We start from the raw sequence: 25,143 nt of genomic DNA on the forward strand, positions 1-25,143 counted from the left end.
GCTCCTCTGTCCCTGGGATTCTCCAGGCAAGAACACTGGAGTGGCTTGCCATTTCCTTCTCCAATGCATGAAAGTGAAAAGTGAAAGGGAAGTCGCTCAGGGTCTGACTCTTCACAAATCTATGGACTGCAGCCTACCACGCTCCACCATCCATGGGATTTTCCAGGCAAGAGTACTGGAGTGGGTTGCCACTGCCTTCTCCCTGAATCCACCATATAATGCCTAATATGTTATTTTCATTCACAACCCATTGATACTTTTCATCTTGTTTAAAAGCTTTCCATCCACAAAACCAGGGATAATGTGTGTTCTGACACAGCATACTGTGGTTTGTCAGGCATACAACCACTACATGCTATCCAATATACTTTGGCATTTTGGTCATCAAATTTATGGTTATACATTTATCGATTTGCCTCACATTATCTGCTATGTGTCAAAATGGTTCAGAGGGAAGATATACTAAATAATTTAATCAATTCCTAATGTTTTAATGAAGGTAAATTTTTATGGCTCAGTTTCAGCACCATTTCGACCAGTGAAGTGGAGATAATGCAGTCAAATATTTAGTGATAGTTATAACTATCATATGCATCAAGCTCTACATTTTAAAAATGAATAGGAAGTTATGAAAATTAAATAACATGTAAATAACATTTCAGCACTCTCAAGTATATGTAAGCAAAAGGGATCATCAGTCTCATATATTTAATCTTTTAGTCACCAAAGAATAATCAGATATAGCCCATTAAATAGTGAAAGACCTCTCAAAGCCTTCTCTAAAAGGTGAGAAGTTTTAATGCTATTCTTAACTATTTGTACAGAAGTTAACTTTTTTAAGAAATAAAACTATGAAAATTACTTAAACAAGTGATGAGATCAGAGTTAAATATCAATGTAGCTTATGCAACACCAGGTAGTTCTTTATGAACTATATTATTTGCTTATGGGGTTTAGTGCCGTGTTAATAGACTTTACATAGCACTTGGAGAACAGAAATACTTACCTCACTGTGAACATTCACAAACCAAACACTCTTCTCATTGTAACTATAACCTTTGAATAGCTCATTATACTGGACACCACTTTCTTTCCAATCTCAGAGATAAAAACCAGCACAATATACAAATGTCAAATATTGACACAGTGTGAGACTACTGAATCGTCTGGCACAGGAATTTTAAGCATCCTTTTGACCACAACTAGTAACAAGCTGAACCTGCCACCAATGTGATAAGCTGCTTCTTTAAAGAGAAGCACAGAAGTCAATCAACTTTAAAAACTGAGAAAATCATCACTCCTTACCTTATGCTGGTGTCTACATCTTTACAAGGGTTTTATAATAAGATTTTAATTTTTCATCTATTCCTATGCTTATTTTCTTGCTGTCCAGAAATCCTCACTGCTCCCCCACTCTCAAATAAATTGGGTTAATCTTTGCTTATTGGAGAAAAAGTTCATGAAATGGTCAAAATCTGTCTCTGGAGAAACTTTTAAGTACATATAAAATATAATCTTCCCCCCACTATGTGATCAGCTGAAAGCCTTAAATCCCTAGTGAGCATTCTGGAGACATGGCACACTGCTTTGCTGTTGTGTTTAGAATTCTTGAGAGGGAGAGGAGGTTAGGAAACGATTGTGGTGTGGATCAGAGTGGAAGCAAAGGAAGTGCTAAGAAGTAATTAGATCCTGGATATACAATGAAGGTAGAAACAAAGGACTTACTGACAGAGGTTATACAGGAAGTGAGAGAAAGAGAAGAATAAAGAATTAACTCCAAGTTTTCTGGCCTGGGATCAAAAGAAGTTCTTTTGAAAATGGAAGCAATTACTAGCATGTTTGGGTGTCTACAGTAACAGAAGACAAAGCAGAGGAAAGCAGGTATAGACACAGATGCAGAAATGTGGTAGACGCTTGTAGAAGTACTCTTGATTACTTCAATTTTCTCAGTGGAATAAGACCCAAAGTACATGTTGAGAGTAAAACTGGGGGTAAGTACTAGAGATGTGAAGAGAAAGGAATGTGTATGATTAGTCATCTATGAAAGAAGAAGAAATGGCTAAGAAAAGATGGTATGATTGTTGAGCAGCATTAAGCAAACTCACTCTGAATTTGTAGTTACAAATTTAAAGTGAGATTAGCCAGTTGTAGAGATGCTAATGTTTTTCTGCTACTTCAGCTAAGCAAAGAACAGGCACAGAATAGGTGGGAAGTAGGATGTAATCAGGATTGGGTTTTGACAGCAAGTATAACAAAGAGAGAGAAGGGCCAAGGAAACCGAAGATACATGCATGGGAATGGCTATGGCAGTTAAGCTGAGTAAGGAAGAGAACTGAGGATATCAGAGGGATGAGGGGCAGTTTAAAGGTAGTAGGATCAACATTAGACAAACAGGTACTTCCCTGTTCAATGATACTTCAGTATTTTTGTTCTATTATTTCTATATCTGTACTTGTTTATACACCAGTTGTTAATATATGGGAGAAATTATGACTCTGTCACTCTGTTTGGAATCAAGCACTATATTATACACAGTTAGATCTTTAAATTTGCCTACTCATAATATTCAGCCTAGTCTCTCTTCCCAGCCCAGCCCCCAAATGAAAATGAACACATGCATAGGCACATAGGAGAAGGAAATGGCAACCCACTCCAGTATTGGATTGGAGATTGAATGGATTGGATTGGATCCAGAATTCTCCTTGCCTGGAGAATTCCATGGATAGACAGAGGAGCCTGGCAGGCTTCAGTCCATGGGGTTGCAAGAATGGGACACGACTTAGTGACTAAACCACCACCTTGTACTTTCTAGTTTCTAAATTTTCTATATTGCATATGAAATGCTTTTGTCATTTAGAAAAATGTGCAAAAGAACATATGTATTTATACCCATATATACTTAAATGTTTGCTGTGCTCTCTAATAAAGTATTAGAAGATTTAACCCAGTAGGATTAAGGCCTTAGACCAGTTTCAGAAAATAAAAGATCTGAGAGTACAGATGCTGACATACTTTTAAAAACTACCAGTTTTCACAAAATACACGCATGGATCATTGTCTAGCAAGGGAAGCATATTAAAATGCATGACACTGAATCTACAATTAAAACAGTAAAATATTTTTAAACTGGAAGAAAGGATCATTACAAACCTGCTTTCTGCTTTGAGCTCTTGCATTCCGTAATCTTCGAGCAGAATAAAAGATAAAATAGCCCACAGTTGCTGCCGTAATAATGAAAAAGGACACAGAAACAAAAAAAATCGAATAGTGATTCACCCAAGGACCATGTTTTTTCCCTACTTCAATGACCATTGTTACTTGTATGCCTTTTTGAATAGATTGCAGAATTTTGGTGCCTTTCAGATTGCCAATCATGATTGCAACAATGTCTCCTGCACCTGTAAAAGAAAAGGAATTCAGTTTTAGTTTGGTAAAGCTAAAGTATAAAATTTTCCTTAGTATAAAAATCCAATGGACACTCAATGAGACAAAGGAAGGACAATCCTTCATTCAATTAACATTTACTGGGCACATATGTATACGTAAGTTACAGGGAATATAAGCATACTGAGACTTGGTTACTGACCTTAAGGAACTCAGAGTTTAGTAAGGAAGCCATGATATTGATATATAATAAATACCTCCCCCCTTCTCAGGTTTGCTACATACAATTCAAAAGTATTGGGTTTGGAGCCCAATTTGCCTCTTACATGAAGGTTTTCTTAAAGTAGTCACCTGGATAGCACGGAATTCTCCTAGACAATGTGAGATATGGGAAAAACGAAAAATTTAACTGTATATTTCTGAATTTATAAAGTGATAGACTATCTCATGAGCCTGCTACTAAAATGTATAAGGAAGGGGCTTCCCTTGAGATCCGGTGGTTAAGACTCCACACTTCCACTTCTGGGGGCATGGGTTTGATTCCTGGTTGGGGAACTAAGATTCCACATCCCATATGCAACACAGTCAAAAAAATAAAGAAAAATAAAATGTATAAGGATATATATATATATATATATCAGGATTAATAATTTGTGATAATGAGTACAGCCCAAATGGACAACCTATACATACACACACACACACACACACATATAGTACATATAGTATATACATGTGTGTGTGTATATATATATATATATGTCCATGTGCCATTTTTCTATATCCTCAAAAGCAATATAAAATTTGTCCAAGGTGCCCTAAGGTTTTGCATAGACATAATCAGGTTAGCTGGAGAAGGCAAAGGCAACCCGCTCCAGCACTCTTGCCTGGAAAATCCCATGGATGGAGGAGCCTGGTAGGCTGCAGTCCATGGGGTCGCTAAGAGTGGGACATGACTGAGTGACTTCACTTTCACGCATTGGAGAAGGAAATGGCAACCCACTCCAGTGTTTTTGCCTGGAGAATCCCAGGGATGGAGGAGCCTGGTAGGCTGCCATCTAGGGTCGCACAGAGTCAGACACGCCTGAAGCGACTTAGCAGCAGCAGCAGCAGCAATCAGGTTAGCAATGAATGTAACATGTACAATTGATAGAAATGTGTTTCCATTCAACTCCAACTAAAGTCAAGTCTGAAATTAGACTGAACTTTTTACTTAGTGTAATAGTCTATAAGTCTTAGTCTAAAAGGCTAAATCTCTGTAACATCTCCCGCTTTACCAACTTTATAAACCTTGTGATAAAAATAAAGGACAGATATTATCTTTCCCAATCTTTCCCAATGGTGTGAGAATGTTACTCTTACCAGTCCAATGCTTATCATGGTTTGTATTCCTTCTAGTTTAAATGACCTGAGACCGGTAATGTTTAGGAAAAGATTAGAGTTCTTTACTATTCACACTTTCAATGATCAAATCAAGAGTACAAACCTCAAATGGCAATGTCTATAACAGAATTATTACCTAAATAATCTCCTCAATTTATGGCCCCCAGTGGCCAAAGTCTACGAAAGATCAAGATTTTCCCCTCACTTGAAGATACTAACTCAAAAAATATATTCATAGGGTATTAGAGATCCTTGAAGTTCCAAAAGACATTATTTTATCACAGGATAGCCATTCAGTTAAACCCTTTTTTATTACTGCTGACTCATTTGCCATTACTCAGTTTGGTAACACTGAAGACTCACTTTCTCCTCACTTACATAAATAAAATTTCAAAAGCAGCAGGAAGTGAAGGAGGCTAAAATGTCTTCTGTTGTGTCTCTTTCCTCTATCAGTATATAATGCAAATGGTCCTAAATAACTGGCTATTTTGCAAGAGAGAGGCTGATTTTTCTCTTTATTTAGGAGCTTTAAGTTTCTAGCCTTGGCACTAAAAGCACAGAAATTATTTCAATTCTATTTTGTAATTTTTTAGCTTTTCTCTACAAGCTATCTGTCAGGAAAGCTTCTGGTTATAAAGTTTTGATTAACTATAGCATTCACTTCTGATACTGTAAAATGTATAATATTTGTATAGATCATTCTAAAAACGAGGTTTAGGAATATATGATATTTCTAAAGACTTCTTTTTAAATCACAGATGTGTCTTTCTAAATGTTTTTTTACTAATAGAAGTACATTTTCATTCTTTTAGAAGATATGGGGTGGGTGGCAGGGGTGGATGCTCAGGAATATACTGGCCTTTGTGGTCAAATGGAGATTAAAAAATGAGGACAGTCAAGAAATGTACATTGTCTACACATAAGGAACAATGCTGTGCTTCAATCACCCCAATTCATATTCATATATGCTATATGTAGTACAACTATCTATTGAATCAGCTTTCTAATCATATAAAAGTCCTATTTCTAAGCATTATTATACATCCCCTAGTTTCTACACCCTTGCGACTATTTAAAAACTGCTCCCCCTCCACTGTTCCTGGTTAGTTAATGGCATCACAACCCACTGGTCACCAGGTTTAGTGACATCAGAATCACATTCGAATAACCCCTGCTAACCTAGTCAGTCATGTATTGGGTTGGCTAAAAAGTTCCCTTCGGTTTTTCCAGAACATCATACGGAAAAACCCAAATCAACATTTTTGCCAGCCCAATAGATAATACGGGCTTCCTGTGTGGCTCAGTGGTCAAGAATTAGCCTGCAATGCAGCAGACGAGGCAGGAGCCACAGGTTCGACCCCTGGGTCAGGAAGATCCCCTGGAGGAGGAAATGGCAACCGACTCCAGTATTCTTGCCTGGGAAATTCCATAGACACAGGAGCCTGGCAGCCTACAGTCCACAGGGTCCCAAAGAGTCAGAAACGACTTAACAACTGAGCATGCATGTGTGCAATAGATAAAACCTCCTTAGCATCTCTCATTTTCAGAACCTCCATTCTGTTCCTGTTGCCTATATAACAGGCCCTCATAATTTCTTTGACTGAACTACTTTAGTAACCTAACTGGTCACTCTTAACTTCAAATTTCCCCCTTCCCTTAAAGTTTCACCAGTGTTTACCTTCCTGGTTGACTTCTGCCATTATGTAGTTGGATCATGACTCTTCCCTGCTCAAAAATCTTTAGCGGCTCCTTATAACTCACTAAATTTTTGACTTCTTGGCCTAGTATTTAAAGCCTTATATGATTTGGTCCCACACCAACTTTTCCAGTTTGATGTATCTCCACTACAACCATATCTCATAAACACTTGGATCCCTCCAGTCACATAGGATCAGCTAGTATCTTTCACTTTTCATAACTTTCCTTTTGTTCATTCTGTTCTCTCAGCCTAAAATGTCCTACATCTGCTGACACTCCTCCTCCCTTTTCTGCCTATGTATTACTTACCTCTCAGTTCAAATGTTGTCTTCTATGCTATTCCTCCCCCACAAGTTCCAAATGAGAATGTAAATATTTCCTCTTTGTTCCCCTGTCCCTTGGGTTTTAACTTTTATCTAGTACTTCATTTTCTTCTGCATTTCAATTGGCATGCCATACTCCCTCTGTCTTTTAGTTAACTATAGCAACACTCTCCTTTATCTAGTATTGTCAGGGAATTAGGTATTCCATATAAGCCAAATTCCCAAGTTTAACAAAAAAGTTTCATACAAATAACTTAATTTCAACAATTTTGAATGGACATTTTAAAAAGCCATCCATACTGCCTTACTTTCCTAACTAGGATACACTAATATAGATTTACTATTGATAGTGGATCATCTTTGAAAACCATTATCTAATATAGTAGTTAGGTTATCTGTCCTTAAACTGTTATGATTTTCCAGCAAATTCCAGATTTGGGGAGCTAGAATCAACCTTAGAGATCATCCAGTCTGACTCATTTATGAGCTCTCACTTTGGGTAATTTTTTGGGGGGAGAGACCTTGTCTTTTTTACTCTTTCTAATTTTATACCTCTAATCTACTGTCAGCTCTGAAAAGTCAATCAAGCTTGGATCTAAGCAAAGAGTAAAACAGGCTTCCAGAGAGAACTTGAGGGGTTTAGGGCAAGTACCCTCTGATATTTAGATTGGTTGCTCAGTGATATTTTTGTTTACTTCCTGAATCCTGGCTGCTTTCTGGACAATTAAAGTTGCCAGATAAGATCTATAAACTAGACTTTATTCTAAGTGTTTTACCTGCATTAACATATTTAATCCTTATATCAACCCTACAAGGTAGGCATTGCTATTATCCCATTAGAGATAAGACTGACTAACTTGCCTAGGATAACACAAGCTAATACATGCAGAACTGGTATCTGAACCCAGGCAGTTTGGCTTCAGTGCCTCTGCTCTTCACCATCATTCTACATCAGTTCTCTATCTTCAGTGAAACCTAAAGCTATTATTTGACAGTAAAAAATGAAAATTAAATAGGTACATTGGAGGAGGGAGTGGTAAGATTTAATGACTGGCTCTTAAGGGAGATGGAAAAAGCCTTGATTTGTAGGGTGTGCCAATTTCCATGTCATAAATATTACTCCCGTGGCTATATAAGTGCCTTCCCTGGTGGCTCCAGTGGTAAGGAATCTGCCTGCCAAGCAGAAGACGCGGGTTCAATCCCTGGGTCAAGAAGATCCCCTGGAGAAGGAAATGGCAATCTACTCCAGTATTCTTGCCTGGGAAATCCCATGGACAGAGGAACTTGATGGGCTATGGCCCATGGGGTCACAAAAGAATCAGATGTGACTTATTGACTAAACAACAAACAGCAATGGCCATAAAAATGTGGAGTTAGGAAAATATGGGTACAATTGGCTGAGTCAGAAAACTCCAGTGCACCACTGGACATTATAGAGTCAAAACCGAAATACATGTAGAATACAATTATAACAAAACTATTAATACTTTGCTTATTCTTGTCACTTTTTCATACTTACTTTAAAAAGTCAGTCAAAGTTCGTGTACAGCCAAGTTAAATTTGTTTTCCTACTTGCTACTCTGTTAAAACTCAAAGAATATGTACCCCAAAACTTCAAAGAAGAACAGTCAGACTTCTTTTTGTGGAAAAGAAAAAAAACACCTTTTTCTGACTGGGGCGTATGAATGAGTCTGTGTGTGTCTTGCCACAGCAGGCATACCAAGTCTTTTTCTCCCTTAAGCTTTCTTCTTTCTTTAAAATATTGGAGATATAGGAGGCTGTTATTATGCGTCAGCTGATTCCAAACCTCTCAAATTAAAATTAATAACTTTGTAAGTGATTTTTTAAAGTCTCACACAGCATATTCTGTATAAAAAGTTAGTCATTATTATATAGCCTATATCACTGAATCTGTTCCTTATGCTGTGGAATTTTACAAATCAGTTTATTCTCTCATAGTAGTACAATCATGCAAATATTTTTACCACAATCTTAAATATTATTGTTATTTCCTTAAACCATTCTTACAGTTGATATTTAAAACCAATGTTAGTGCACTAATACATATTCTTAAACAAGTTGTCAAGTGTTCCACTTTTTTATCCAACAACTTTGCTATAACAACTATCTCCTTTGGAAAGGACCAAGCCTAGGAAGCCAAATATGGGTTGCACAGCTCAGCTAATTACAACATAGTGTTAAAAAGATCAAGGCTATGGTTCAGTTAATCTTCTTGTGGATCACTTATACACAAGATAACATCTCAAAACTCATTAAGTATTTTCTAAGTATTTACACACATGACAGACACTATGCTAGGCCTTGGGGCCACAGAAAGGAATAAAATATAGTCCTTGCCCTCTAGGCATTTGCAGATGTCTCCTGTATATTAGCCTTTCACCATTAAGACTATGAACTAAGCCTGAAAAATGAATTGTACGTATCCATTTTCATGGTCAGTAGTAGAAAACAATAATTTCCAAACTGCATTCTGAACTGATCCTGGGTTAGTAGAACTGCTTCCTACATAAAAAAGACTATTTTCTTTCAATGTTCAGTAATTTGTAATATAACAAACTATACTTGTTTTGAAATTTCTGAACTTAGTAGAACTCTTTATTTAAAAATTGGAAACCAGAAATGGACTAGAGTTTGAGGGAGGGAAGAAGTATAATGTGGCAAAAATAACTTTGAAGTGGGAACCACACCACTGGGTTGCAGCTTTTGCCTGAAGTAGACAGGGCTGTATGAAAACTTCTAAAATAAATTCTGGCAAAGGAATAAGACAACTTTCTCCTGCTACCTTTATGGAATTTTCAAACCAGCTATTTATTAATTTCATTGTTTTTCCAAAAATCATAGCACCTCTTCCCTGCCAAAAGGAAAATCTTTAATAGACTAAAAGTGTCATATGAAGAAAACTGATCATTAATTGGAGAACAAACGTTAATGGCATAAACCCTGATGATCACAGAACAGCTGTCATTTCAGGATTTAAATCTCTCTAAATCTGCACTTTGTTTCATGGACTTATTTATAAATTTTAATGCTTTGTCTCTGATAAATTTTCAAAGTTGAAAAGCAAAAAGGAAAAGCTGTCATGTTTACAATTCTTATAGTCGACAATTTAATGGTCAAGAATAGCCAATCTGAACCCTTGTTGTTTAAATACACGTTCCGGGTTCCAGCAGAACTTTGACAATTATCTTGATAGACAAAATGTAGCAGTTACTCAATTCTATAGGGAATCCTTGAACTTTCCACTTAAAAACCATTAATAATATGATGTGGCTCAAGTTTGTCACATTTTAACTCTGCTATCTACGGTATTTTGGGAGAAGAGACAGATTAGGAATAGATGATAATTTAGCATAAGAGGAAATTTAGACTCTAATCTCAAATGTTCACCAATGAATAATGGATACATGTATATGTATGGCTGAGTCCCTTCGCTGTTCACCTAAAACTACCATAACATTGTTAACTGGCTATATGTGTGTGTGTGCTCAATCATGTCTGACTCTTTGTGGCTCCATGGACTTTAGCCTGCTAAGCTCCTCTGTCCATGGAATTTTCCAGGCAAGAATACTGGAGTAGGTTGCCATTTCCTCCTCCAAGGAATCTTCCCAACTTAGGGATCGAACCAGCATCTCAAACCCAAGTCTCTAATACTTGCAGGTGCATCCTTTACTTCTAGTGTTAACTGGCCACACCCCAACACAAAATAAAAAGTTTAAAGTTTGAGGGAAAAAAAAACAATGAATAAAGGTTTTGGCATGTGCTTATCTTGGGAACAAACGTAATAAAATAGGCTGCAGCAACTCTTACTACTGTTACTGAATATCATTCAATTAAAACATCATTCAATTAGCATCCTCATCACTACTGGCAAAAAACACTTCATAGTTATTATTTATAATATATAGAAATTTGACACTAGGATCCTGCTGGTGACCAATCACATTCATTTCTTTCAAAAAACTAACAAAATTATTGTTGTTGTTTAGTCACTAAGTCATGTTTGATGCTTTTGTGGCCCCATGGACTGTAGCCTGCAAGGCTCCTCTGTCCATGGGATCTCCCAGGCAAGAACACTGGAGTGGGTAGCTATTCCCTTCTCCAGGGGATCTTCCCAACCCAGGGATTGAACCCACATCTCCTGCATTGACAGGATTCTTTACCCGTGCACCACTAGGGAAGCCCAATGATATTATGCTTGCTTTATTTGCCTCAGTCGTATCCAACTCTTTGTGACTCCATGGACTGTAACCCACCAGGCTCCTCTGTCCATGGGATTCTCCAGGCAAGAATACTGGAGTGGGTTGTCATTTTCTTCTCCAATATCTCCAATGATATTATGGTCTGGGTCTAATCTTATTTATTTGTGAACACAGACAAACTCATTGAATAAATTATTTGTCAAATGCAAACTATGTAGTGAGCTCTGTGCTTCAGGATCTTTTCCTCACACACTTTAATATTAACGTGTCAAAATGTAAAATGAACTCTAAAATATTTTATAAAATATGAAATATCCTAAGCATAATGATGACATACTTACAGCATCTTGGCATTCAAATACAAAATACAAGGAGCTGAGGAAAGCTGTTCTAATATCTCTTTCAACAAGTTTTTCACTATTAATATTAGAAAAGAAATCTTCACAATGAGTGACTTATAAATAATAAGGGCAACTGAAAGCCAAAGTAGCTCTTAAAAAACTAAGCTCACATTCATTCTGATGATACAGTGGGGTCAACGCTCCTGAATTCACTTGTATATGGAATGAACAAGATCTAGGTGTGGTGAATTTCAACATAATTTTCTAACAAACATTTCCTCCTGAACCAATTCAAGTGAACCTCTTGAATATTCATTTGTTCACAGTAGCCTTTTTTTTGGCCCACACCACCATGGCATTTGGGACCTTAGTTCACGACCCAGGCCTTGAACCCGGACCCTTGCAGTGGAAGCACAGTCTCAACCACTGCACCACCAGGAAGTCCTCACCAAGTAGCTTTTAAAGGCTCAGTTTCCCAGTTTCCTTCCCTATAGCCCAAACTCTTTGGACAACTGGGGAAGGTCAATGTACTTCAAAGAGGGATACCAAAGCTCCCCAAACCAAGCAGTCCTAAGTGGAATTTTTTAAAAATGAGTAAAAAAAAAATTATCTAAACTTTTAAGCCAAACTAACTTCTCTTTACGCAAATTCCTGTTTTGTGACAACTTGTTTTTTGCTCGCTTCTGGTTACTACCAGTTACCAACAAACCAAATTTAGTTTATTCAATTGACTGCTTCATAGCAGCTCTCAATTAAAAAAAAATAGTTTTTTTCATTGCACCTCAACAAACAAATATACAAGTGCTTTCTTAAAAGTATCTGGAAATATATGTTTGTGGTTTACTGGGAACCAGACAAACCAGTACTGCACATCCCTTTAATGTGTTATGGGGCTTTCCTGGTGGCTTAGAGGTAAAGAATTCACCTGAAATGCAGGAACTGCAGAAGTTCTTGCAGGAATGCAGGGAGGCACTGGTTTCCTCCCTCAATCAGGAAGATCCCCTGGAGGAGGGCACAGCAACCCACTCCAGTATTCTTGCCTGGAGAATCCCATGGACAGAGCAGCCTGGTGGGCTATAATCCATAGGGTCACAAAGAGTCGGTCATGACTGAAGTGACTTAGGACAGACGGACACTCCTAACTAGCCTTGAGGTAAATTCTAGTCTACTGCAGAATATGAAACAGCTTTTAGTACAGGTTGCCTGTTGGTTAAAGCCATGGTTCTTAACTTTTTGCACTGTTACAAATCATCTTTTTGAGGGAAGGGTGGTGGCAGTGAAGATGACCAAAATCATCTTTTATTATTATCATTCTTTTAAGCCAACAAGTGAAACAGAGGCACACAGCCATGGGTAGTTCAATAAGTTGACTTTCTTTCTGCCCTGTATCCCCAAGTACTTCTGCTCTAAGATTTTGAAGGTAATAATACTTTAGAGATTAGGTGACAGATTTGATATGGCACCAAAAAATTTCAGGCAGCTGGAACTTTCAGGAAATAGCATATTAAAGGCACTAGAAAATTAGAAACAATACTGTTCAAAAAGTCACAGATGCATAATTTTTTGATACCATATTCACAGGTAAACAATTTTTAGGATTCTTATTTAAAAAACCTAGTCCTGCCAGGCCTATTCTGATTTCCACAAGTGGTAATGTTTAGCACATTGTTAAGAACCCAAGGGCTAGATCAACATTTCTCTAAATTTATGGATTTAGGATTCCTTTAAACTCTCCAAAGAACTTTTGTTTATGTAGATTATTTCTATTCATATAAACCATATTAGAAATTAACAGGAATTTTAGAAATATTTATTCATTCATATGTAACAGCTATAAATATATATTAATGTAATTAACATTTTTATTAAAAATAACTATTTTTCCAAAAAATGTCATGATGGCATTTTCATTTGTGCAAACCTCTTTAATGTCAGACAATAGAAGACAGCTGGATCTTCATACCTGCTTCTGCATTAGACCTAACTGTTTTTCTGGTTGAAATATATGAAGGTAAATCTGTACTCACACAAATATGTAATCAGAAGATTGAAGAGTGTTTTAATAGCATTTTCAAATAATTGTACATATTCTTCTTTTATGTTACAACAAAACTCAATAAGTGGTAGTTTCTTAAATATTAGGTGCAAGGGAGAATTTGAAATCCTATCAATCAATTCTTTCTACTTAGCTAAATGAAAATCAATTGATCTAATATATTGAATGGATCCTTTATCTATGCATGGTTTTGTGATACCATGCATTGGTCATCTGGATAATACTGATTCACTGAATTATGCAGATTTTAAAAATGATGACTCATTTCAAGATTATACAATATAAAAAAAATCATGGTTGTTAATATTGCTACAGTTTTCACTGGAAAAGTCTAAGTTTTAGAAACTGTCAGGTCATGTGGTAGGTAAAAGTTTTCCAAAACCCTAATTTTTGCTTGAACACTTGAATTTTACCATTAGCAGCAAATGTTATCATTTGTTTTCTTTGAAAGGGCTTCCCTGGGGGCTCAGCGGTGGTAAAGAATCTCCTGCAATGCAGGAGCTGCAAGAGCCACAGGTTTGATCCCTGGGTCAGGAATATCCCCTGGAGGAGGGTGTGGCTAAGCACTCCAGTACTGTTGCCTGAAGAATCCCATGGGCAGAGGAGCCTGGCAGGCTACAATCCATAGGGTCACGAAGAGCTGGACATGACTGAAGCGACTTAGCATACAAAGGACAGATTCATTTAGCTCATTTTTGACAAAAGGCTACATAACTATTGTTTGTCGGTAGTTCTTTCAAATTAAAAAGCAGTTGTTTGGAGACAACAACTAGTTTGGCTCACAACTCAGTCATATGAGTGCTTTCAACTACTTCCCATTGTTACCACACAGAACAGGTAAAAAAAAAAAAAGTTGTGTAGAGATTCAAAAAAATTAATTATTCTTACTGTTACATCAAGAACAGTCCTAAGTGAAACTGGCGTTTGCTTTTTACTGCAAATGCATAGAACGTATACAATATAGTTTGCTGCTTCTGTCTTAATTGGTGCTAAGGTGCCAGCAGCTTTTACCCACCACTGCTTTTAAACCATCCATGTAAATGTCAACACAGTGAATTCTGCAAATAATGTCTACATAGTATTATGAAAACAGTTTTGACCTCATGGTTCCCTGAAAGAATCACAGGGAACAGTGCTCCGAGATCATATTTTGAAAACTATGGGACTAGATCAATGATCCTCAAACTTTAACATGCATGAGATTACCTAGGAAACTTGTTAAAACATTGAAATTCCTAAGCCCCATTCCCTAATTCAGTATGTCTGGGGTGAGGCTCAGGAAACTGCAGTTTAACAAGTTCTGTGGGTTCATTGATTGCATGTAGTCTGTGACCCATACTTCTAGAAACATTGGCTGAAGTTTGGTTATAACTTGACTGATGTTATGGCCAAGGAGTTTCAAGACAGTGGTCCAGTCACTCTAGCTAGAACAATGCCAATCCTTGACTCTGCACAGAAAGACTTTGCCAATAGACTTATTTTATCAGTAAGTACTTCATAGAGAGAAGTTAGAAAATCAGCCACATAAGAAACAGGTCCATTTCTTTTCTAACACAGCTCCATTGTCACCATTGTGTCTCACCTAAATCACTGTGCTGTGCTAAGTCACTCCAGTTGTATCCAACTCTTTGCAACCCCATGGACTCTAGCCCACCAGGGTCCTCTGTCCATGGGATTCTCTAGGCAAGAATACTGGAGTGGCTTGCCATTCCCTCCTCCAGGGAATCTTCCTGACCTAGGAATCAAACTTGCATTTCTTACATCTCCTGCATTGGCTGGTGGGTTCTTTACCACTTCAGTTCAGTTCAGTTCAGTCGCTCAGTTGTGTCTGACTCTTTGCGACCCCGTGAACCACAGCACACCAGGCCTCCCTATCCATCACCAACTCCCAGAGTCTACCCAAACCCATGTCCATTGAGTCGATGATGCCATCTAACCATCTCATCCTGTCGTCCCCTTCTCCTCCTGCCCTCAATCTTTCTCAGCATCAGGGTCTTTTCAAATGAGTCAGCTCTTCGCATCAGGTGGCCAAAGTATTGGAGTTTCAGCTTCAACGTCAGTCCTTCCAATGAACACCCAGGACTGATCTCCTTTAGGATGGACTGGTGGATCTCCTTGCATTAGTGCCACCTAAATCACTGTAACAACCTGCTAGCTAGTTTCCAAGCTACCAGTCTCAGTCCTTCAATTCATTCCCCTCATGGCTACCAGATAAATTTTTCTAAATGGGAAAAATGTTCACGTAATTCCTTTGCCAAAGGCTCTTAAAGAGTTCTTTGCCAAAGATCCCTAACCGGACTCCATAAAGCTCTGTAGCTTAATTCACCTACAAAATAAAGTTCAGCCTCCTTTCGTAAGATCCTGACTCATCTACATTAGATAGTCAGGTTTTACACTGTCTAGTGCAGGCTTCCTTGAGGTTATCTGATTTACCTGAGTTTCACTAAATTATGGACTCTTTCATATTAGGGACTGGGTTTTTTATCACTGAAACTACAATGTCTAACAGAGTGCCTGGCACATAACACACGTCAAATGTTTGATGAATGCAATTTAAGAATGCTATATTTAGTGACAATTTGAATATTGATTGAATCTGAAAACAAATTCATCATTAAAGATAATTGTATGAACAGTCTAAGATGAATCACCTCCCTACATTCAACAATGGCATATCTTCAAGACACATCTGCCTACAGCAAGGACATATCTATAATAAGCAACAAATTAAATACTAATCTAATCCTACTCTGCAGATCTTGGGTTCAGTGTGACGGTTACTGCTTCAGTGCTGATGCCACTGACATCAACATAGAGCCAGAGCAGTATTAATGATCGCAATAATCCCTCTCCATCCTGCGGTTTTAGTTCACTATAGTTTCACAATTGCATTCAGGAGCTGGACAGATATCATTTTAGTGCCAAGTTCAAGTTAGAGCCCAGACAGCCATCCTGGTTCACTAGGAGATTGGTTGTTTGGGCACTTATGAGGAAGTTCAGAGAACATAAAAGGTCTTGAAGTATTGGAACAGGTTGAGTATTTATACCACCTTAAATTTGTGCTGATACTGAGGAAAAGAAAATAATAAGATATGCTATTGCCAGGCCAGGCAGAAATTCTAGGATGTATATTATTTGGTTAAAAGGGTATTCTGTGATTGCATTAAAATGTTTATGCTAAAGTTTTCTATTGCTACAGTTTTTGTTTGGGGGAGGTAAGATTTTGAGAAACCAATTCAACATTTGTTGTTGCTATTTATTACTGTTTTCCAGAGGAATGCTAGTCAGTAAACTCCATAGCATCAATGTATTCAATCCTTTGGGATAATAAACTACACAATATCCAGAACTATTCAGAATCTGATAAGAATATTTAATGGCTCAAGGTAAAGGAATTACTGACTTACAATATATACATCACAGGTTAATAATAACCTGATCTTTATTGAGCAGTTTAAAAAAAAAGTTAAACAGGAGATTTAGGGTTTCAAGGAAAGAAAACTTATACAAATGTTAGAAAATTATAGTGCTCTTTTCTCCTTGTAGTCATTGATTCTGTTTTCTTGTAATGTGAGACCTTGAGAAGGAGAATTCCACTGAATAAATTACTACCGTATTGGGTGAGGGATGGGATGAGCACAAAAGGAGGCCATAGCCTAGGCATAAAATAAAATTCAGATATGGCCTCCATCACTTGCCACTTAACCCTCAAATTTCCAGATCATGTGAAACTAGTACAAGAATGCATGAAAGGAAAATGTACTCGGAACCTTAAATATGGCCAGACTCTAGAGAGTGACATTTTTGTGTTGATCCAAAAGCCTTAGTGACTGCAGCCATGAAATTAAAAGATGCTTGCTCCTTGGAAGAAAAGACACAACAAACCTAGAGAGCATATTAAAAAGCAGAGACATTACTTTGCCTATAAAAGTCTGTATAGTCAAAGCTATAGTTTTTCCAGTAGTCCATGTATGGATGTAAGAGTTGGATCATAAAGAAGGCTGAGCACTGAAGAATTGATGCTTTTGAACTGTGGTGTTGGAGAAGACTCTTGAGAGTCCCTTGGACTGCAAGGAGATCCAATCAGTCCACCGTAAAGGAAATCAGTCCTGAATATCATTGGAAGGACTGATGTTGAAGCTGAAGCTCCAATACTTTGGCTACCTGAGGCAAAGATCCAACTTACTGGAAAAAACTCTGAAACTGAGAAAGATAGAATGCAGGAGGAGGAGAGGACAGAGGAAAAGATGGTTGGATGGTATCACCAACTCAATGGACATGAGTTTGAGCGAGCTCTGGGAGATGGTAAAGGACAGGGAAGCCTGGCGTGCTGCAGTCCATAAGGTTGCAAAGAGTCAGACGTGACTGAGCAACTTAACAACAAAAAGCCCTACCTTTATTGATATTTGAGTGCCAAACAAAAATATCACTATTAGCCACAAAATAGGCAACACAGGCTGAAAATGTAAGGACCAGGTCATTGTTTATCTTCACCTACTTCCTGTTACTATTCTCCTACTACAATATCCAGTCACAAGGCTGGTCATAAAGGGGTATTCAAACTTTTGCTGCAATTGGAACCTCTTTTTGTGTGTCTTCTCTTCACGTACAGTTTATAACAGGGGAATTAGATTGGAAATTGCATTAATCATTAAATCAGAAAGAGCATTATGTTGAGAGATAAGGTATTCATTTTGATCCTGTCACAAGAACCTACGTAGGCAAAAGTTACAGATGTTAAATTAGTATTCTATTAGGTATGTGAATCAGAGAAAAAGAGAATTTGGTATGCCTCTACAGAAATTGTAGTACCATTTAGTATAAAAAATTCATAAATAAGGACCCTCTGCTAGCTGAGAATACTAAATTTCCTCCTGTATTAATTATTGCAAAGGCTAAGCTAAGTTAGGCCCATACACTAATTTATAAAAACGAACACAAACCTGTCTAATTTGTTTTTATCTTTTCACAATAAGTTGTTTCTGAGAGTCAATAAGGAGAATAAACCTGTGCAACTATAAAGTTACATTAACTTGAATTAAAAGGTACCATATTAGTACCAAGAAACATAAATGTTTGTCATCACAGCTGAAAACATTCTTTCTTATCATAGTGAGATAACTGGTGTAGTCACTCCTTGACACTGACAGGACTTTGGTACAGTTAAAGTATGAGGTCAGTCTAAGAGAGACACAGAAAGACAGGGGGAGGGGGAGGGGGAGAGAACGAAAGAGAGGAAAGAAGTTATCAAGTGCTTGGTAATCAGTGTTTTCCAATTTATATTTCAGATGTTTAGTATTCTGAGATAAAAAGCATTCTATAGATAAATAAGTTTAGAAAATAATGCATTAGACAAAGTTAAAGTGTTTTAGACTCATCTACACTTCTCAGAGGTTCTGAGAAGTCCCGCAGAGATATATACTGCCAGTCTCCAGATAGGGCTATACATGAGGATAAGGAGGTGGTTAAGCTATTTTTTAATGAACAAAGCTATGTACTAAGTGTACTATATATTGTCTAATTTATGTCTCATAATAACCCTATGAAACAGGTACAACTATCATCCCCCGTTCAATAGATGAGTCTTATAGAGCAGTGATCTCCAACCATTTTGAGACCAGGCACCAGTTTCACGGAAAACAATTTATCCATGGACTGGGGTTGGTGGGAGGATGGTTTCAGGATGATTCAAGTGCATTACATTTATTGCGCACTTTATTAATATAAATTATTAATTTACTATTAATAATTATTATTAATTTATTAGTATTACATCAGCTCCACCTCAGATCATTAGGCATTCGATCTCAGAGGTTGGGGACTCCTGTTATAGAGAATAATTTGGTTAAGGTCACAAAGCTATTACATGATAGATCTGGGATTTAAGTTAAAATCTACCTCATTCCTTAGTTCCTGATCTTTGGTCCACTTAGCCCTCAAAAGGTTCAAAGCCATTTCTATTGTTAGAGCTTAACATCTTGATTTTAAGGTCCTGCTGCTGCTTAAAATGGAAATACACAGGGGAGAAGGACAAGAGTTGTTTCAGTTTCTTGATTATGTGATTTCTACCTGCATTTTTCAAAAACTGCCAGAAAAATAGCAATTTAGATGCCACATTTTTTTTCCTACTTCTACATATAAAGCAATTACTTATTTCAAAATGAGGTGGTGAACAGCTGTAATAATCAAAGTTGAAATATTATGTTTAGTTAAAAAAAGAAAAAACTGTCAACAAAAGGTTCAAGAGAACTAACAGTCACAAAACACCTACCTCAGGCCAAATACTTTATTTACAGTATCACAGGAAATGGGCATTAATTACCCCTCCTTTATATAAATCAAGATAAATGAAGTCCAGGTCAAAAACTCGCCCAAGACTACATGTATATTAATTAGTAGGGCTGAAATTCAAAAAGAGCAGTCTGACTCAAGGACATCTGTTTTTCCATTGCAGTATGCTATCTCCCAATTTCAAATAGAACACATTCACCTCTAGCACAATAGGTTGAAATAAAAAAGAGTAATCATGTATCTTTCCTTGCTAACAAAGGGTAATCTCTTAACCTTTAATTACATTAGTCAAAGTAAGTCAATTTCCTTATCTTGATTGCCAGTTCAACCAAAAGACATTAGCCAGACAGCAGCAGCAAAGTAGGGGGAGGGTTGAGGTCTAGGGCAAGGGAGGTGACTGATGCTTTTGCACTGGCCAGTTTCCGTTTCTTTTACACATCCTGCTCTCTTGCCAAGATGAAATGATGGTGGTGGGATGCAAAACTTTGAAGCACTCCTATAACTCAAAGCACTTTGGAATTTTGTGAAATATAGGTTGCTTGTGTATATCTACTAATGAAAACTTTACTCAATATAATCACACTTTTTTAGCCTTCATCTGAATGACTGTTGAAATCCTCTAAAATGAGAAAAGATGTAAGGACTTGGAAATCTGTTAATGGCTAAGCCACAAATCAAAATTACATTCTTGAAACTTTTGGGAACATTACAAATGCTATTAAAATAAGCCAACCTCCAAGATGATCATAGGTTAGGAAAACAAAATGGAGATTCCTTAAGGTAAAACACATGTAAAAGTGAGGTAGTGCTTTGGTCAACATCGCAAAGAAACGGATTAAGTAGAGAAATCTCTCTAAACTAGCATGATTGGGGAGAACCTAATAAACCATATTTAATGGAGCTATCATTATGAACAAAAACCACAACAGAAACACTGATGGGTTGTGTTTCAGAAATTCATCTGCAAATGAGTTGTTTGGAACTAGAGACAATACATTTTCCCATAGTAATGTTGGTAAACAGAGTTTGAGCTCCCAAATTAATCCCCAGATTATTTCCATGGGAAATGCTTTGAGGACTAAAAACTTCAAAGCAAATATAAATTATTACTTAAAAACCCAAATTAATAATAAAACTCAGAAAAAAAAATCTCAGAAATACTTAGGCAAGCAAGCAAAAAATCCAAAACATTTAAAATATCTTAAATGCTGGGACATGAGAAAATGCATATTTAATCAGGAGGATTAAATGGTTGATGGGAAGTTTTTGTAGAGACTGTGGGAGTAGTTACGGACACATTTAAGGTTGTTAAGATATTGACAGCACTGGCTTCTTTATGCCTAATTTCACTTCAAAAGAAATGGCATCACATAGAAAGAAGCTCAAACTTTTTTGTAAAAATGGGACTCAGCAAGACAGAATAAAAGCGAAAGCAAGAGAGAGAGACTATATCTAAGGTGGAATTGATTGAGCTATGAAAGGCAAAGGAAGCATGTAGAAAAGTAGGACACAAAATGTATCCTAAGAGGAAAAGAAGTGGTATAACCGCTACCCTTGAATTTGACAATTTCTTGTGCAAACCACCAACCTGTGCATAGCAAAGTATTATTTCAAAGGAAATGCCAATTTAAAAAACAAATACACGCATGCTCAGTTGTGTCCAACTCTTTGCAATCTCATGGACTGTAGCCCACAAGCTCGTCTGTCCATAGGATTTTCCAGGCAAGAATGCTGCAGGGGGTTGCCATTTCCTGTTCCAAGGGATATTCCTAACTCAGGTATCGAACCAGCATTTCTTGCATCTCCTGCATTGGCAGGCAGATTCTTTACCACTGCGCCACCTGGGAAGCCCCCAAAAAACAAGCACAGAAGGTTCCCAACTTACGATGGTGTGACTTTTGAGTGGTACAATCCTCACTGAGCAGCAGCAGTCAGCCATATTACCATGAAAGTAAACAACTAATATACTTACAACCACTGTGTATCCATACAATAATTGTTTTTCACTTTCAGTACAGTGTTCGATAAATTACATGAGATAATCAACACTTTATTATCAAATAGGCTTTGTGTTAGATGATTTTGCACAACTGTAGGCTAATATAAATGTTCTGAGCATATTAAAGAATATGCTATCATGTTAGGCAGGTTAGGTGTATTAAATGCATTTTTGACTTATGATATTTTCCATTTATGATGGGTTTACCAGGATGTAACTCCATCATGTCAAGGAAGACCTGTAATTCAATTTTAATGATGTGTTAAATACAATTTTGATTGAGCTTGTATGTTCTGCACATCATTAATAAACTGTAAAATAAGAATACCATGATTCTCCTTTGCCCTTATTCTCATAAAGTTTCTTCCTCTTTTCTAGAATGACAAAAGCTAAGTCATCAGTGCCTTCTGTACCATGTTACAAACTTCCATCCATCCACAGTTCTTCAGGAATTCTGTCTTTCAGATCTAATCCCTTGAATCTATTTGTCACTTTCACTGTATAATCGTAAGGGATTTGATTTAGGTCATACCTGAATGGCCTAGTGGTTTTCCCTATTTCTTCAATTTAAGTCTGAATTTTGCCATAATGAGTTCATGATTTGAGCCACCAGATAACTATGATAGTGTGATCACTCACCTAGAGCCAGACATCCTCAAGTGCAAAGTGGAGTGGGCCTTAGGAAACATCATTACGAACAAAGCTAGTGGAGGTGGTGGAATTCCAGCTGAGCTATTTCAAATTCTAAATGATGACGCTGTAAAAGTGCTACACTCAATAAGCCAGCAAATTTGGAAAACTCAGCAGCCGCCACAGGACTGGAAAAGGTCAGTTTTCGCTCCAATGCCAAAGAAAGGTAATGCCAAAGAATATTCAAACTACCACACAATTGCACTCATTTCACATGTTAGCAAGGTCACGGTCAAAATTCTCCTAGATAGGCTTCAACAGTACGTAAACCAAGAACTCCCAGATGTTCAAGCTGGATTTAGAAAAGGCAGAGGAACCAGAGATCATATTGCCAACATTCACTGGATCCTAGAAAAAGGAAGAGAGTTCCAGAAAAACATCTACTTCTGCTTCATTGACTATGCTAAAGCCTTTGACTGTGTGGATCACAACAAACCGTGGAAGATTATTAAAGAGATGGGAATACAAGACCACCTGACCTGCCTCTTGAGAAACCTATATGCAGGTCAGGAAGCAACAGTTAGAACCAGACATGGAACAATGGACTGGTTCAAAATTGGAAAAGGAGTACATCAAGGTTTTATACTGTCATCCTGCTTATTTAACTTCTATGCAGAGTACATCACGTGAAATGCCAGGCTGGATGAAGCATAAGCTGGAATTAAGACTGCAGGGAGAAATATGAATAACCTCAGATATACAGATGATACCACCCTTATGGCAGAAAGTAAGGATGAATTAAAGAGCCTCTTGATGAAGGTGAAAGAGGAAGAGTGAATAAGCTGGCTTAAAATGTAGCTTTCAAAAAACTAAGATCATGGCATCTGGTCCCATCACTTCATGGCAAATAGATGAGGAAACAATGGAAACAGTGACAGACTTTATTTTATCGGGCTCCAAAATCACTGCGAATGGTGACTGCAGCCATGAAATTAAGATACTTGCTCTTTGAAAGAAATCTATGACAAACCTAGGCAGCATATTAAAAAGCAGAGACATCACTTTGCTGACAAAGGTCCATATAGTCAAAGCTATGGTCTTTCCAGTAGTCATGTACGGATGTGAGAGTTGGACCATAAAGAAGGCTGAGCACCAAAGATTGATGCTTTTAAACTGTGGTGTTGGAGAAAACTCTTGAGAGTCCCTTGGACTGCAAGGAGATCAAACCAGTCCTTCCTAAAGTAAAGCAACCCTGAATATTCATTGGAAAGACTGATGCTGAGACTGAAGCTCCAATACTTTGGCCACCTGATGCGAAGAGCTGACTCATTGGAAAAGACCCTGATGCTGGGAAAGATTGAAGACAGAAAGAGAAGGGAATGACAGAGGATGAAATGGTTGGATGGCATCACCAACTCAATGAATGTGAATTTGAGCAAACTCCAGGAGATAGTAAACGACAAGGCCTGGGGTGCTGCAGCCCGTGTGGTCTCAAATAGTTGGACATGACTGAGTGGCTGAACAACAAATTGTCATCAGATGAACTCAAGTGTGTCATGGGTGAAAACTGCCAATATATCGGATTCTTCATATTAAGCTATTAAATTTAGCATTAATTTTAAAAGTATTGAGTAGAAAAGATATTGAAGAGGGCTTGTGAGGGCAAGCAGGACTCTTATGGAAAATAAACAGATGAAAAAAAAAAGAAAGGTAAGGTATGTACAAAAGGGGGGAAAGGAAAAATACCAATCATAATACAAAGGGTAAAGAGAAGAGAAACATTCTATATTATAAATTGAAAAAGTCAGTCTTTAAAGTTCTTTAGTGTTCAAGGCTTATTTTACATACAGAAAAATCAGTATTAACAAGAAAGGACCATGCTAACAATTCTGTGAGTTAGATATATTAAAAAAACCAAAGTAATTCTTCTTTAAATTCTAATAATAGTCTATAAATCATTTCTATCATTAGGTATGCTTTGTTCCTGCTATTGGTATAGTCACATAATTAATGCTTTCTTTTGGATTTATGAACACTATAGGAGTATTTTGGATTTTTAAATAACATTATTTTTCTGATTAAGTACAAAACATTCATTTTAGGAAATTCATAAAATAGAGACAAATTATAATGAAGAGAACAATAATCACCTATAACTCCAGCAACTGGATATAACCACGGTTAACATTTTGGTGTGTTTTCTTTTCAAAGGCTAAGACTTTTTAGTTGCAGGCAGCATTTAACTAAGCTTATTCAACATTTTATCTGAAATGATAATGACTGATATTCTGAGAGAAACACACACACACACCAAGTGAGTTCAAGCACCATCTTCTTTCAAAAAAGGTCAAAATAAATAGGGTTAACTCAAAATCACTGATTTGTATCTAACTTGAGCATTCAAGCATTAAAACCAAGTAACTCATGTCTAGGTTCTGAACCTAACAGCCTCCATGAAGTCGGGCATAAATCACCAAACTTTCTTTCTGGAAGCAATCAATAATGTAACAAGCCTAGGGGTAAATTCAGGCAATAATTATATGTCATGATATACAGAAAGACGTACACACAGCTGAAAGAGGCAGAACAGGAAATGGAAAAATAACAAAGAGCCCTTGTGCTCTGCTTTGCCCACAGGGCTCCAAAGTGGGTGTTAACAGCTAAATGTGGCAATTCTGAACTGGCTTAAAAACTTTGTCAAAAAGTGCTTGGAAATAACTCCCTATAATGTGTAGCTGAGGATCAACCACCGTTAACTAGCTCCAGTGCAGTGTAGGATTTGTTTCTGTGGGCGAGTGGGCTCCTACCACATGCTGTA

General features: G+C 37.3%; 1 protein-coding gene across 2 annotated transcripts in view; it reads right to left on the minus strand.

The window, feature by feature from the left end:
• Nucleotides 1-25,143, minus strand: part of RNF128 (ring finger protein 128) — a 98,175-nt gene that overhangs the window by 29,506 nt on the left and 43,526 nt on the right. For both annotated transcript variants that reach the window (XM_027962884.2, XM_015105113.3), the window contains exon 2: nt 3,151-3,398. In XM_027962884.2, coding sequence (XP_027818685.1) covers nt 3,151-3,398 — 248 coding nt within the window. The remainder of the gene's footprint in view (nt 1-3,150; nt 3,399-25,143) is intronic.

Source organism: Ovis aries, chromosome X (genome assembly GCF_016772045.2).
Source record: "Ovis aries strain OAR_USU_Benz2616 breed Rambouillet chromosome X, ARS-UI_Ramb_v3.0, whole genome shotgun sequence".
Classification (NCBI taxonomy): Eukaryota; Metazoa; Chordata; class Mammalia; order Artiodactyla; family Bovidae; genus Ovis; species Ovis aries.